The sequence below is a fragment of the Prionailurus bengalensis genome, chromosome A3 (assembly GCF_016509475.1).
Source record: "Prionailurus bengalensis isolate Pbe53 chromosome A3, Fcat_Pben_1.1_paternal_pri, whole genome shotgun sequence".
Classification (NCBI taxonomy): Eukaryota; Metazoa; Chordata; class Mammalia; order Carnivora; family Felidae; genus Prionailurus; species Prionailurus bengalensis.
The window spans coordinates 49,775,375-49,790,395 of record NC_057354.1 but is presented as its reverse complement, the minus strand read 5'-3'; the positions used below and the strand labels follow the sequence as shown (position 1 = coordinate 49,790,395).

At 44.4% G+C, this 15,021-nt stretch overlaps 1 protein-coding gene across 2 annotated transcripts in view; it reads left to right on the top strand.

Moving 5' to 3' along the window:
- Positions 1-15,021, top strand: part of ACSS1 (acyl-CoA synthetase short chain family member 1) — a 67,655-nt gene that overhangs the window by 27,098 nt on the left and 25,536 nt on the right. For both annotated transcript variants that reach the window (XM_043603024.1, XM_043603023.1), the window contains exon 3: positions 2,527-2,726. In XM_043603024.1, coding sequence (XP_043458959.1) covers positions 2,527-2,726 — 200 coding nt within the window. The remainder of the gene's footprint in view (positions 1-2,526; positions 2,727-15,021) is intronic.

The following is a 15,021-nucleotide window of genomic DNA, read 5'->3' as shown; positions in this document are numbered from 1 at the left end:
TTTTGAGGTTTATGGCTTTGGCAGAGTGCATAGGAAGGGGAGTGTGCTTGGAGATTTACCCAGATCAAATTCTTTATTAGAAACTGATCCTTCTGATGCAGAAGCAAGAGTATGGGACCCACTGGATGCAGCTCTGGGTCCAGCACATGTTGATACCCCTTGATCCTCCAGGGAACATGTAGGTTGCCTCAGCTTGGTCTTCAGACCTCCTCCAGGGCCATAGCTCAACTTCCCTACAACAGCCAGGTGACTCTTGCCCCTGTAGGGAAAATCCACCATTCCTTTCCTCTTTGCTGCCTTGCTCCTCCTCACCACAGACAACTTTTCCAGAAAGTTCTCCCTGCTGCTCTCAGTGACTGTAGCATGAAGTTGAGGTGATAAATGCCCTTCACACTGTCATGCATGTGTCTGCATTTCTCTAGTCAGAGCTGTGGTCCTGGAGGATACTTTCTCTCTAACCCTGTGGTGTTTGGAATGGAATTTTTAACATCTTAGGATTTAACCAAAGTAGTTAGTTGATTTTAGTGGTTTTAGAAAATGATTTTAAACACAGACATCTGATGGTAAAGGTAATGCTTACTGAATGTTTGGCAGGGTCCTGGGTGGATGACGCTTGTCATTAACACTTGTGACAGTTACACAAGGTGCATGTCACCTGTTGTTTCTCAGATGATCACATGGCAGCTGAGAAAGGTAAGCTGCCATGTTTAATACAGCTACTATAGAAAGCTAACCCAGGCCACTCTGTCTAGACAGTTCATACTTGTTTCTTGACTTCTGACTGCTGCCTTTGGTCTGCAGGATAAGGACCGAATTTCATCACCATATGCGTAACACACATTCAAGCCTCCATCTCCCTGAGCACTGCTCAGAAGCTTAAATCCTTAGCTATGAAAATGGTGCCTGCACTGGACTTGAATTATTCTCCTGCAACACTGACCATAGCTACCTCCTCAGTACTGTCACAGGCTGTCCCATCCTCCTTCCCTGGAGTAGTAGGAGTGCTTCTGAGCTCTGGATTCTGGGGAGTTTGGTGTTGGGGACTGTCAGGAAGTGCTCTTTCCTTCATCATAAACTTAGGCAAGGGGTGGGTGAGGCACCAGTGAATGGAGCCTTTGTCCTGAAAGCTTTAAGGAGAAAAGATGAAATCCTGCAGAAGAGGCAGGCTGGGGCCAGCCTGGGCAGAAACCACTGGTTGGGGGGCAAAGTGCAGGCTGGGCTTGTGATCTTGTTCTCATTAGGTCTCCTTGCAGGATGGCTTTGGGAAGAAACAAAGGCCCCCCTGAAGTCTCTGCCTGAAATGGGGAGTGTTCATTTTCATTCCGTTGGTGTTTCCAGGCGGCCTCTTGTTGAACTTGGCCTTTCTCTGGAGCCCTCTCCTTGATGAACAGAGGGGAACTAGACACACAAACTTTTAAGGAGCTTTGTGAAGATTGGAGGGTCTGGCCTCTGGCTTCCAGAGCCTGTGGAAGTCGGTGCTGCCCCACTAGGGCCTGCTGAAGTGATGCAGAGGCTGGTGTGTGGTTCAGGTGGTTGCCCCTCATTCTGTCTTTCCGTGTTAGTTCCATGATTAAATAACAAATTAAAATCAAATTGTGTACATAAAAATGGCAAAATGACTGGCTATTTGCTAAGTCCAGGGTCAGCTGGACCAGCTGGTGGAACAAGATGGAAGGGAGTGCCTAGTTCTCAGGGTTGCCTTTTCTCCACTTCCTGCCCCACAGTCAAGTGGGCGGTGCCTGCGTGTGCTCCCTGTTTCCAGAGTTGACTCTCATTGACTCTGATTGGGCTGGATTGGGTCACATGCCAATCCCTAAACCAATCAATTTTTCCGGGGAGATGCTGTGCTCTGATTGGCAGGCAGAACCTCAAGATTAGCCTGGGAGTGGAGGGAAGGGTCTCATGGATAGGAGAGGTGCCAGGTGGTGGGTGTCAGGCTGCCTCTGCATATGCTCTGCCTATTTCCATCACACCAAGCCCATTCAGTGCCTGGCCCGGAGGAAAAGGCGGTGCTGTCACTACCCCACAACCATTCCTTGGGGCTACAGGGTGGTTGGTTGTCCTGCGACCTGCTTTCCCTCCCTATTCGCTGTGGCTATGCAGAACAGGAGTCTTTTGCATGAGCCTGGGCCCTTCTGGCTAGAGCCTTACTTGATGGCCTGCATTGATTCAGAAAACTGGGGCCTTACTTTCCCCACTAAAGGCCTTAGGAGATCTCTTTTGAGGACGAACATTTCCAGAAGTCTCAGGGATATGATGATTTTAGGCTTTGGACTCTGTGTTGAGAAGCCCTACTGTAAATGGACACAAGGACAGCCATTTTACCACAGTAATATGGGTGTGAATCTCTGTAACAGCCTACAAAATTGAAAACATTATTTTCTGGAAAAGATCTTGCCATGCAATAAGCACTTGAATGCCTGCTGGGTGTACAGTACTTGCTGTTTACAGAATTATTCCACCCCAAATTACTCTGTGTTTTGGCCCTTTCCTATCTCTGATGCCCTTCTCTCCCTTGTGCTGCAGGGAACTGCTGGAGACCACGTGCCGCTTGGCCAACACTCTGAAGAGACATGGAATCCGTCGAGGGGACCGTGTGGCAATCTACATGCCTGTTTCACCACTGGCTGTGGCTGCAATGCTGGCCTGTGCCAGGGTTGGAGCTGTCCACACGGTTGTCTTTGCTGGCTTCAGTGCAGAGTCCCTGGCTGGGAGGATCAATGATGGTGAGCATGTGGGAAGGACCCTGGTCTTTGTTCCTTGGGGCCTGGCCATCAGGGACTTAGACAGATATTAATAAAAGTCACACAAATGACAGATACCACCAGGGACAGGGACATGGCTGAGTGTGCATTTAGTTCTCAGTTCTGCGAGCTGAGATCTGAGGGCAATGAGATGAAGAAGGGAAAGAAGATTCCAGGTGGAGGGAACAGCTAGGTACCAGCTGACTGGTTGGAGGAGCACAGCTTGTGAGGGCTTGAAGGAGGCTGGCGTGGCTGTGGTGGAGGAGGGAAAAAACATGTTAGGGTGAGATAAGGCTGGAGATGTATGGGGAAGGTCTCACAGGTCAACAACTAGAAGACTTTCATCATGAGAGAGGGTGGGTGGACCACTTCTGGAGGCCTGGAGTCAGGTAGGGGCTTATGTTGCATCTTTAAGGCTTTCTGTCTACAGGTAGGTCAGAGTCTTTTGAACAGTGTGCAGAACAATAATGTCTCCCTTCTTTTTCTGGTGGGAGAGCTGAATGTATGGATGGTGACCCCATGTCTGCAAAGTCTGACCGCTGCTCTAGTAAGATCCTAGAGAGTCCCCTGAGCTGGTTCCCTAAGAAGGTTGCCAAATTATGGGGGTCACTGAGAGTTCTTTGTGTCTCACTGAAGACTTGCCTTTGGGTAGTGAACAGAGCTAAAGGGCAGAATTCTCAGAACCCTGCTGACTACCTTTAGGAAGGGCTGGGAAGCCTTTCTACTTTCATTCTGTGTCTCTCCCTCCACTTTCAAGGGTTGGTGCTGTCATTCATTTCTCTTTCTCTCTTTAAACTCTGTAGCACTGACTATGTGCCAGGCACTGTTCTAAATACTTTGCAAAGGTCATCTCCTTAAATTTGACTAACTTTGTGTTTGTAAATATGGTATGAGATAATACTCTGTTTCCCCTTTTATTCATTTTTTATTACTGTTAGTGCCATCCTAGAGTATACAATTCAGTGGCATTGAGCACATTCATGCAATGAATGTTGTGCAAACACCATCATGGTCTATTCCAGAACTTTTTCATCACCGTCAATGGACACTTCATACCCATTAATCAGGAATTCCCCATTTCCCCCTCCACCCAGCTTCTGGCAACCACTAATCTGCTTTCTGTGTCAATGATTTGCCTATTCTGGGTATTTCATATAAATGAACTCATATAACATGTGGCCTTTTGTTTATGACTTCTTTCACTACTCACAATGTTTTCAAGGTTCATCCATGTTGTAGCATGTATTATTGCTTCATTTCTTTTTTCCATAAATAAAATTTCACTGTATGGATGTACCATGTTTTGTTGATTTATTCATCTGTTGATGGACATTTGACTTGTTAACACTTCTTGGTTATTGTGAATAGAGTTGCTGTGAACATTCATGAGAACATCTGTTTTCAATTTTTTGTGTATATACCTAGGAGTAGAATTGCTGGCCCATATGGTAAATCTATATTTAACTTATTGAGGAACTGCAAAACTGTTTTCCAAAGTTGCTGCTCTGTTGTACCTTCCCACTAACAATGTATGAAAGTTCTAATTTCTCTGATACTTCATCAACACTTGTTATTTTACTTTAAAAAAAATTATAGAGGCACCTGGGTGGCTCAGTTTGTCAAGCATCTGACTCTTGATTTTAGCTCAGGTCTTGATTTCAGTGTCATGAGTTCAAGCCCCACATTGGGTTCTGTCCTGGGTGTGAAGCCTACTTAAAAAAAATTATAGTCATCCTAGTGGGTATGAAGTGGTTTTTCATTGTGGGTTTGGTTTACATTCCTAATGACTAATATCACTGAGCATCTTTTCATGTGCTTGTCCGTTTGTATGTCTTCTTTGGAGAAATGTCTACTTAAGCCCTTTGTCCATTTTTTAATTGGCTATTTGCTTTTTGTTGTTGAGTTGTAAGAGTTCTCTGTATGTATTCTGGATGCCAGACCTTTATCAGATTTATAATTTGCAATGATTTTTTCCCATTCTGTGGGTTGTGTTTTCATTCTCTCCATAGTGTCTTTTGATGCACAAAAGTTTTTAATCATGATGAAGTCTGGATCACCTATTTTTTCTTCTGTTGTGTGTTGTTTTGGTGTATTATTCAAGAATCCATTACCAGCTCCAATGTCATGAAGATTTGTTCCTATGTTTTCTTCGAAAAGTTTTATGGTCTTAGCTTTTATATTTAGGTCTTTGATCCAATTTGAGCTCATTTTTTGGGGGTATGGTGTGAGATCCAACTTCATTCTTTTGCCTCTGGGTATCCAGTGGTACCAGCACCGTTTACTGAAGAGACTGTTTTTTTCCCCCTCATTGGATGGCCTTGGCACTTTATCAAAACTAATTTGTCCTATTGAGGGCTTATTTCTGAGTTCTCTATTCTATTCCAATGATCTGTATATCATCCTTGATTTGCATGTGTCAAACCACCCTTGCATTCCAGGAATAAATTCCCCTTGGTCATGATGTGTAATCCTGCTAATATGCTGCTGGATATAATTTGTTGTCATTTTGTTGAGGATTGTTGCATCAGTGTTCATAAGGGGTATTGGTTTGCAGTTTTGTTTTTTTTTTTTTTCTTGTGATGTGTTTATCTGACTTTGGTATCAGGGCAATGCTGGCCACATAGAATTAGTTAGAAAGTGTTTCCTCCTCTGCAGTTTTTGGGAAGAGTTTGAGGAAGACTGATGTTAATTTGTCTTTAAATGTTTGGTAGAATTCACCAATAATACCATCTGGTCCTGGGCTTTTCTTTGTTGGGAGGCTACTGTTTTTGAAGGTGAGGAGACTGAGGCACAGAGAGGTTAATTGACTTGCTCAAGGTTACATTGCTAGTTAATGACAGAACTAGGATTTGAACCCAGGCATTGGGCCACCAGAGTTCATGCTTTTAGCATTACACTAGGCTGCTCTTTTTCTCTCTTGTTGACATGGTCATGGTTGTCAAGTGTTTCTGTTAAGATTCTTTTTTTTTTTTTAGATGTTTTATTTATTTATTTATTTATTTATTTATTTATTTATTTATTTAAGTTTTTATTTATTTTGAGAGAGAGCATGAACAGGGGAGGGAGAGAAAGAGGGAGATGGAATCCCAAGCAAGCTCCACACCATCAGTGTGGAGCCTAATGTGGGGCTCAAACTCATGAACCATGAGATCATGACCTGAGGTGAAACCAAAAGTTGGATGCTTAACCAACTGAGCCACCCAGGCACTCCTGCTTTTTTATTTTTTTGAAAGACAGAGAGAGGGCACAAGTGAGTGAGGGGCAGAGAGAGAGACAGACAGAGAAGGAGAAAGAGGGAAGCAGGGCTCACCTGAAGCAGGGTTCAAGCTCACCCAATGTGGGACTTCAACTCATGAACTGTGAGATCAGGACCTGAGCTGAAGTCAGATGCTTAACTGACTGAGCCACGCAAATGCCCTAAGATTCTTTTTTTTTTTTATTTTTTTTTTATGAAATTTATTGACAAATTGGTTTCCATACAACACCCAGTGCTCATCCCAAAAGGTGCCCTCCTCAATACCCATCACCCACCCTCTCTTCCCTCCCACCCCCCATCAACCCTCAGTTTGTTCTCAGTTTTTAACAGTCTCTTATGCTTTGGCTCTCTCCCATTCTAACCTCTTTTTTTTTTTTTCCTTCCCCTCCCCCATGGGTTCCTGTTCAGTTTCTCAGGATCCACATAAGAGTGAAACCATATGGTATCTGTCTTTCTCTGTATGGCTTATTTCACTTAGCATCACACTCTCCAGTTCCATCCACGTTGCTACAAAAGGCCATATTTCATTTTTTCTCATTGCCACGTAATATTCCATTGTGTATATAAACCACAATTTCTTTATCCATTCATCAGTTGATGGACATTTAGGCTCTTTCCATAATTTGGCTATTGTTGAGAGTGCTGCTATGAACATTGGGGTACAAGTGGCCCTATGCATCAGTGCTCCTGTATCCCTTGGATAAATTCCTAGCAGTGCTATTGCTGGGTCATAGGGTAGGTCTATTTTTAATTTTTTGAGGAACCTCCACACTGCTTTCCAGAGCGGCTGCACCAATTTGCATTCCCACCAACCGTGCAAGAGGGTTCCCGTTTCTCCACATCCTCTCCAGCATCTATAGTCTCCTGATTTGTTCATTTTGGCCACTCTGACTGGCGTGAGGTGATACCTGAGTGTGGTTTTGATTTGTATTTCCCTGATAAGGAGCGACGCTGAACATCTTTTCATGTGCCTGTTGGCCATCCGGATGTCTTCTTTAGAGAAGTGTCTATTCATGTTTTCTGCCCATTTCTTCACTGGGTTATTTGTTTTTCGGGTGTGGAGTTTGGTGAGTTCTTTATAGATTTTGGATACTAGCCCTTTGTCCGATATGTCATTTGCGAATATCTTTTCCCATTCCGTTGGTTGCCTTTTAGTTTTGTTGGTTGTTTCCTTTGCTGTGCAGAAGCTTTTTATCTTCATAAGGTCCCAGTAATTCACTTTTGCTTTTAATTCCCTTGCCTTTGGGGATGTGTCGAGTAAGAGATTGCTACGGCTGAGGTCAGAGAGGTCTTTTCCTGCTTTCTCCTCTAAGGTTTTGATGGTTTCCTGTCTCACATTTAGGTCCTTTATCCATTTTGAGTTTATTTTTGTGAATGGTGTGAGAAAGTGGTCTAGTTTCAACCTTCTGCATGTTTCTGTCCAGTTCTCCCAGCACCATTTGTTAAAGAGGCTGTCTTTTTTCCATTGGATGTTCTTTCCTGCTTTGTCAAAGATGAGTTGGCCATATGTTTGTGGGTCTAGTTCTGGGGTTTCTATTCTATTCCATTGGTCTATGTGTCTGTTTTGGTGCCAATACCATGCTGTCTTGATGATGACAGCTTTGTAGTAGAGGCTAAAGTCTGGGATTGTGATGCCTCCTGCTTTGGTCTTCTTCTTCAAAATTCCTTTGGCTATTCGGGGCCTTTTGTGGTTCCATATGAATTTTAGGATTGCTTGTTCTAGTTTCGAGAAGAATGCTGGTGCAATTTTGATTGGGATTGCATTGAATGTGTAGATAGCTTTGGGTAGTATTGCCATTTTGACAATATTTATTTTTCCAATCCATGAGCAGGGAATGTCTTTCCATTTCTTTAAATCTTCTTCAATTTCCTTCAGAAGCTTTCTATAGTTTTCAGCATACAGATCCTTTACATCTTTGGTTAGATTTATTCCTAGGTATTTTATGCTTCTTGGTGCAATTGTGAATGGGATCAGTTTCTTTATTTGTCTTTCTGTTGCTTCATTGTTAGTGTATAAGAATGCAACTGATTTCTGTACATTGATTTTGTATCCTGCAACTTTGCTGAATTCTTGTATCAGTTCTAGCAGACTTTTGGTGGAGTCTATCGGATTTTCCATGTATAATATCATGTCATCTGCAAAAAGTGAAAGCTTGACTTCATCTTTGCCAATTTTGATGCCTTTGATTTCCTTTTGTTGTCTGATTGCTGATGCTAGAACTTCCAGCACTATGTTAAACAGCAGCGGTGAGAGTGGGCATCCTTGTCGTGTTCCTGATCTCAGGGAAAAAGCTCTCAGTTTTTCCCCGTTGAGGATGATGTTAGCTGTGGGCTTTTCATAAATGGCTTTTATGATCCTTAAGTATGTTCCTTCTATCCCAAATTTCTCAAGGGTTTTTATTAAGAAAGGGTGCTGGATTTTGTCGAAGGCCTTTTCTGCATCGATTGACAGGATCATATGGTTCTTCTCTTTTTTTTTGTTAATGTGATGTATCACGTTGATTGATTTGCGAATGTTGAACCAGCCCTGCATCCCAGGAATGAATCCCACTTGATCATGGTGAATAATTCTTTTTATATGCTGTTGAATTCGATTTGCTAGTATCTTATTGAGAATTTTTGCATCCATATTCATCAGGGATATTGGCCTGTAGTTCTCTTTTTTTACTGGGTCTCTGTCTGGTTTAGGAATCAAAGTAATACTGGCTTCATAGAATGAGTCTGGCAGTTTTCCTTCCCTTTCTATTTCTTGGAATAGCTTGAGAAGGATAGGTATTATCTCTGCTTTAAACGTCTGGTAGAACTCCCCTGGGAAGCCATCTGGTCCTGGACTCTTATTTGTTGGGAGATTTTTGATAACCGATTCAATTTCTTCGCTGGTTATGGGTCTGTTCAAGCTTTCTATTTCCTCCTGATTGAGTTTTGGAAGAGTGTGGGTGTTCAGGAATTTGTCCATTTCTTCCAGGTTGTCCAATTTGTTGGCATATAATTTTTCATAGTATTCCCTGATAATTGTTTGTATCTCTGAGGGATTGGTTGTAATAGTTCCATTTTCATTCATGATTTTATCTATTTGGGTCATCTCCCTTTTCTTTTTGAGAAGCCTGGCTAGAGGTTTGTCAATTTTGTTTATTTTTTCAAAAAACCAACTCTTGGTTTCGTTGATCTGCTCTACAGTTTTTTTAGTTTCTATATTGTTTATTTCTGCTCTGATCTTTATTATTTCTCTTCTGTTGGGCTTAGGCTGCCTTTGCTGTTCTGCTTCTAGTTCCTTTAGGTGTGCTGTTAGATTTTGTATTTGGGATTTTTCTTGTTTCTTGAGATAGGCCTGGATTGCAATGTATTTTCCTCTCAGGACTGCCTTTGCTGCGTCCCAAAGCGTTTGGATTGTTGTATTTTCATTTTCGTTTGTTTCCATATATTTTTTAATTTCTTCTCTAATTGCCTGGTTGACCCACTCATTCGTTAGTAGGGTATTCTTTAACCTCCATGCTTTTGGAGGTTTTCCAGACTTTTTTCTGTGGTTGATTTCAAGCTTCATAGCATTGTGGTCTGAAAGTAAGCATGGTATAATTTCAATTCTTGTAAACTTATGAAGGGCTGTTTTGTGACCCAGTATATGATCTATCTTGGAGAATGTTCCATGTGCACTCGAGAAGAAAGTCTATTCTGTTGCTTTGGGATGCAGAGTTCTAAATATATCTGTCAAGTCCATCTGATCCAATGTCTCATTCAGGGTCCTTGTTTCTTTATTGACCGTGTGTCTAGATGATCTATCCATTTCTGTAAGTGGTGTATTAAAGTCCCCTGCAATTACCACATTCTTATCAATAAGGTTGCTTGTGTTTATGAGTAATTGTTTTATATATTTGGGGGCTCCGGTATTCGGTGCATAGACATTTATAATTGTTAGCTCTTCCTGATGGATAGACCCTGTAACTATTATATAATGTCCTTCTTCATCTCTTGTTACAGCCTTTAATTTAAAGTCTAGTTTGTCTGATATAAGTATGGCTACTCCAGCTTTCTTTTGGCTTCCAGTCGCATGATAAATAGTTTTCCATCCCCTCACTCTCAATCTAAAGGTGTCCTCAGGTCTAAAATGAGTCTCTTGTAGACAGCAAATAGATGGGTCTTGTTTTTTTATCCATTCTGATACCCTATGTCTTTTGGTTGGCGCATTTAATCCATTTACATTCAGTGTTATTATAGAAAGATACAGGTTTAGAGTCATTGTGATGTCTGTATGTTTTATGCTTGTAGTGATGTCTCTGGGACTTTGTCTCACAGGGTCCCCCTTAGGATCTCTTGTAGGGCTGGTTTAGTGGTGACAAATTCCTTCAGTTTTTGTTTGTTTGGGAAGACCTTTATCTCTCCTTCTATTCTAAATGACAGACTTGCTGGATAGAGGATTCTTGGCTGCATATTTTTTCTGTCTAGCACCCTGAAAATCTCTTGCCAATTCTTTCTGGCCTGCCAAGTTTCAAAAGAGAGATCAGTCACGAGTCTTATAGGTCTCCCTTTATATGTGAGGGAACGTTTACCCCTTGCTGCTTTCAGAATCTTCTCTTTATCCTTGTATTTTGCCAGTTTCACTATGATATGTCGTGCAGAAGATCGATTCAAGTTACGTCTGAAGGGAGTTCTCTGTGCCTCTTGGATTTCAATGCCTTTTTCCTTCCCCAGTTCAGGGAAGTTCTCAGCTATGATTTCTTCAAGTACCCCTTCAGCACCTTTCCCTCTCTCTTCCTCCTCTGGGATACCAATTATGCGTATATTATTTCTTTTTAGTGTATCACTTAGTTCTCTAATTTTCCCCTCATACTCCTGGATTTTTTTATCTCTCTTTTTCTCAGCTTCCTCTTTTTCCATAACTTTATCTTCTAGTTCACCTATTCTCTCCTCTGCCTCTTCAAGCCGAGCTGTGGTGGTTTCCATTTTGTTATGCATTTCGTTTAAAGCGTTTTTCAGCTCCTCGTGACTGTTCCTTAGTCCCTTGATCTCTGTAGCAAGAGATTCTCTGCTGTCCTGTATACTGTTTTCAAGCCCAGCGATTAATTTTATGACTATTATTCTAAATTCACTTTCTGTTATATTATTTAAATCCTTTTTGATCAGCTCATTAGCTGTTGTTATTTCCTGGAGATTCTTCTGAGGGGAATTCTTCTGCTTGGTCATTTTGGATAGTCCCTGGCGTGGTGAGGACCTGCAGGGCACTTCCCCTGTGCTGTGGTGTATAACTGGAGTTGGTGGGCGGGGCCGCAATCGGACCTGATGTCTGCCCCCAGCCCACCGCTGGGGCCACAGTCAGACTGGTGTGTGCCTTCTCTTCCCCTCTCCTAGGGGCGGGATTCACTGTGGGGTGGTGTGGCTCGTCTGGGCTACTTGCACCCTGCCAGGCTTGCGATGCTGGGGATCTGGCGTATTAGCTGGGGTGGGTAGGCAAGGTGCTCGGGGGCAGGAGGGGCAGGCTTAGATCGCTTCTCCTTAGGTGATCCACTTCAGGAGGGGCCCTGTGGCAGCGGGAGGGAGTCAGATCCGCTGCCGGAGGTTTGGCTCCGCAGAAGCGCAGAGTTGGTTGTTTGCGCGGAGCGAGCAAGTTCCCTGGCAGGAACCGGTTCCCTTTGGGATTTCGGCTGGGGGATGGGCGGGGGAGATGGCGCTGGCGAGCGCCTTTGTTCCCCACCAAACTGAGCTCTGTCTTCCGGGGGCTCAGCAGCTCTCCCTCCCTTTGTCCTCCAGCCTTTCCGCTTTCCGAGCAGAGCTGTTAACTTATGACCTCCCAGACGCTAAGTCGAGCTTGCTGTCGGAACACAGTCCGTCAGGCCCCTCCGCTTTTGCAAGCCAGACTCGGGGGCTCTGCTTGGCCGGCGAGCCACCCCTCCGCCCCGGCTCCTTCCCGCCAGTCCGTGGAGCGCGCACTGCCTCGCCGCCCTTCCTACCCTCTTCCGTGGGCCTCTCGTCTGCGTTTGGCTCCGGCGACTCTGTTCTGCTAATCCTCTGGCGGTTTTCTGGGTTATTTAGGCAGGTGTAGATGGAATCTAAGTGATCAGTAGGACGTGCGGTGAGCCCAGCGTCCTCCTAAGCCGCCATCTTGCCGCAACTCGCCCTAAGATTCTTTAAAACAAGCAAAAGCAGTGGGCCCTGGAGATTCAGTAGCTGGGTGCTGGAGCAGATCCAAGAACTTCAGAAATCCTAAACAACAGGCCATGGAAGGGTAGGAGCCAGGTCATATCTGAAGCCCTCAGCAGGGGAAACTCCTGTAACTTCTTTCTGGAACTTTACCATTAAGAGGCTCTTACGCAACACCTACAGCCTCCATGTACATATGTTCAGGTGTCCATTTCCAGGGACAAGACTCTACTGGGACAGTTGTTTGTGTCAATGAGGGGTTTTTTTGTTTGTTTGTTTGTTTGTTTTTGGTTTTGGTTTTTTTTTTGTCATTTATTGCTGTGTAACAAACTACTCCAAATCTTAGTGCTTAAAACAGTAAATTTTATTATTATATTTCATGATTCTGTGGGGGCAGGAATGCAATGGGCTTAGTGAGAATGTCTTTTTTTTTTTTTTTTTCTCCATGTAATCTGGTATATAAACTGATTGGTTTACATGATTGGAGCCTGCCATGCATCTCTTTCATGTGGCCTGTTTGTATGACTAACCCAGACAACCTCAGGCAGTCAGACATGTTATATGATGGTTCATGATTCCAACAGGAAGGAAGTGGAAACTGCCAGTTGCCCTAAAGGCAAGGTCCAGAATACACATGGCATCATTTTTGCTATATTCCATTGGTTCAACCGGTCTGGACATTCCAAATTCAAGGGAAGGAGACCAGGACTCTACTTCTACTTGAGAAGTACTATGAGACCAGGTGAAGGAATTTGCCACTACCTTTAATCCATCAGTGTGAGGGGCAGGGTGGGAGTGTGAGCATGGCCACCAGGGTCTCATCATGAGTTAGGCATGGCAACCTCAGTCAGTGTGTTCTAGTCTAAAGTTTCTTTCTCCTGGCCTGGCGTCCAGGCTCTGACCACTCCTCTTCCCTTTATGTTCTCTGTTGCTTTAGGCTGTGTGAGGAATAGAGAGAGAGGACAGTCTGGTGGGGAGAGTAGAGGACAACAGGAGGATGATTCTGAGAGGTTGTGGGTAGGGGCAAATAATGGCCACCACAGATGTCCACGCTCTAATCCCCCCAAACTTTGAAATATGTTACCTTACATAGCAAAAGGGCTTAGGAGATGGGATGGGCCCTAAAATGTGGAGATTATCCAGGTGGGCCCAATCTAATTACATAAGTCCTGGAAAGCAGAGAACTTTCTCTTGTTGGAGGCAGAGGACATGTAGCAGAAGGGGAGTTCAGAGCATAAGAAGGTCTTGACCTGCCTTTGCTGGCTTTGAAGATAAAGAGGGTCACAAGCCGGGGGATGTAGGTTGCTCTAAAACCTGAAAATAATCCCTGGATGACAGCAAGGAAAATGGGGAAATGGGGACCTCAGTCCTCCAATTACATGGAGCTGAGTTCTGCCAACACCTGGAATAACCTGGAAGTAGACTTTCCTCCAGAGCCTCCAGATAAGAACTCTGCCTGCTGACACCTTGATTTTGGGCATGAGATTCCAAGAAAAGAACCCTATCAAGCTCACCTAGACTAGAGAACTGTGAACTAAATTATGAGTTTTCCAAACCACTAAGTTTGTGGTAATTGGCTATGGGAGCAATAAGAAATGAAGATAGATGCCAATACCTGCTCAAAAACCAAGGAGGTAAAATTGAAGCTTTCTAGATAAAGTGTCACACTGATCTGGTCTGTGCCCTAATGCTATACACACACCCTGTGCCCATCACACAGCCTCGGTGGGGGGAACCACAGAGTGAGCTGTGCTCTCCAAGCACCTCCTAGGGACTGGGCATGTGCACGCAAGTTCCTGCCCTGGAGAACTGTTTGGGCAGGAAGCCTTGGACAAGTGAGTGCCAGGAACAAGGCAGGTGCCATGGGAGGCTGCGGAGGGGCCATAACCCACATAATGTGATTCTAACACCCGAGATGGGCTGGGGCCACTACTTTCTCCTGGGGGATCCTGAGCTTTCTTTGTCTATCATCCCCTTGAGGATAGTCTCTTTCTACCTGCTGGATCTTCTCTCTTCCTGCCCCACTAGGTGTTTACCTGGACCAATTCCAGCTTCCAGGATGTAGGCCAGGGTGGTCTCTGACAGACTCTGCCCAACTGATTTAGTTGTCCCAGGGTGACCGATGGCCAAGGCCTGAGGAGAAAATAGTGTGTAGCTGGGGGCCTCTGGTGTGCAGAGCTGGATGACACTACCCTGGGCACTGCAAGCACTCTGTATCTATCTGACCCTGGGTGACCCAGAGAAGGACTGAGAGAATTCTTAGGTGGTCCTCAAGGTCATGTCATCTCTAGCGCCCTTGGGAGGAAGAAAGAATGAGTATGTTGCTAGAAGGCACTTTTCACACTGAAAAGCTGAAGGAGATTGGTGCCTCAGTCAGGGCTCCTGCAGAAGCAGATGCTGAGATAAGAGCTCAGGGTAGCCAGTTCATTTGGGAGGTGGTCCTAGGAAGCACTGTAGGGCAGTGGGGAGTGGAGCTGGAAGAGGAATCCACCAGACAAGCATCCACAGTGGGTGCCCGGAGCTCAGTCCCTCAGGGAGCCCTGGGAGGCAATGGAACCACATGTGTCAGGATGTGACACCACATGTGAGGGACCTGGGGTATGTATATTCCAGCTCTTGAGTCATTGGTGGAGGGCTCCTGGGTTTGTGTAATCCCCTAGTGCTTCTTCCTTTGGCTTTGGAAGAAGCCCTTGGTGCAGAGTGATAAAAGGTCTGGGGATGTGTGTGGGACCCTAGCAGTTAGTACTACAGCTGAGTATTTGTTCTGGGATCTTCCTTAGGGACCAGCTATATAATAGCCCACTGCAGCCTTGATCCCTCTGGGTCATCCCAGGTTGAGGCATGATGTTGGTGGTTTGGGGGTTATTCCTTTGCCTGTGGTTCTGATGC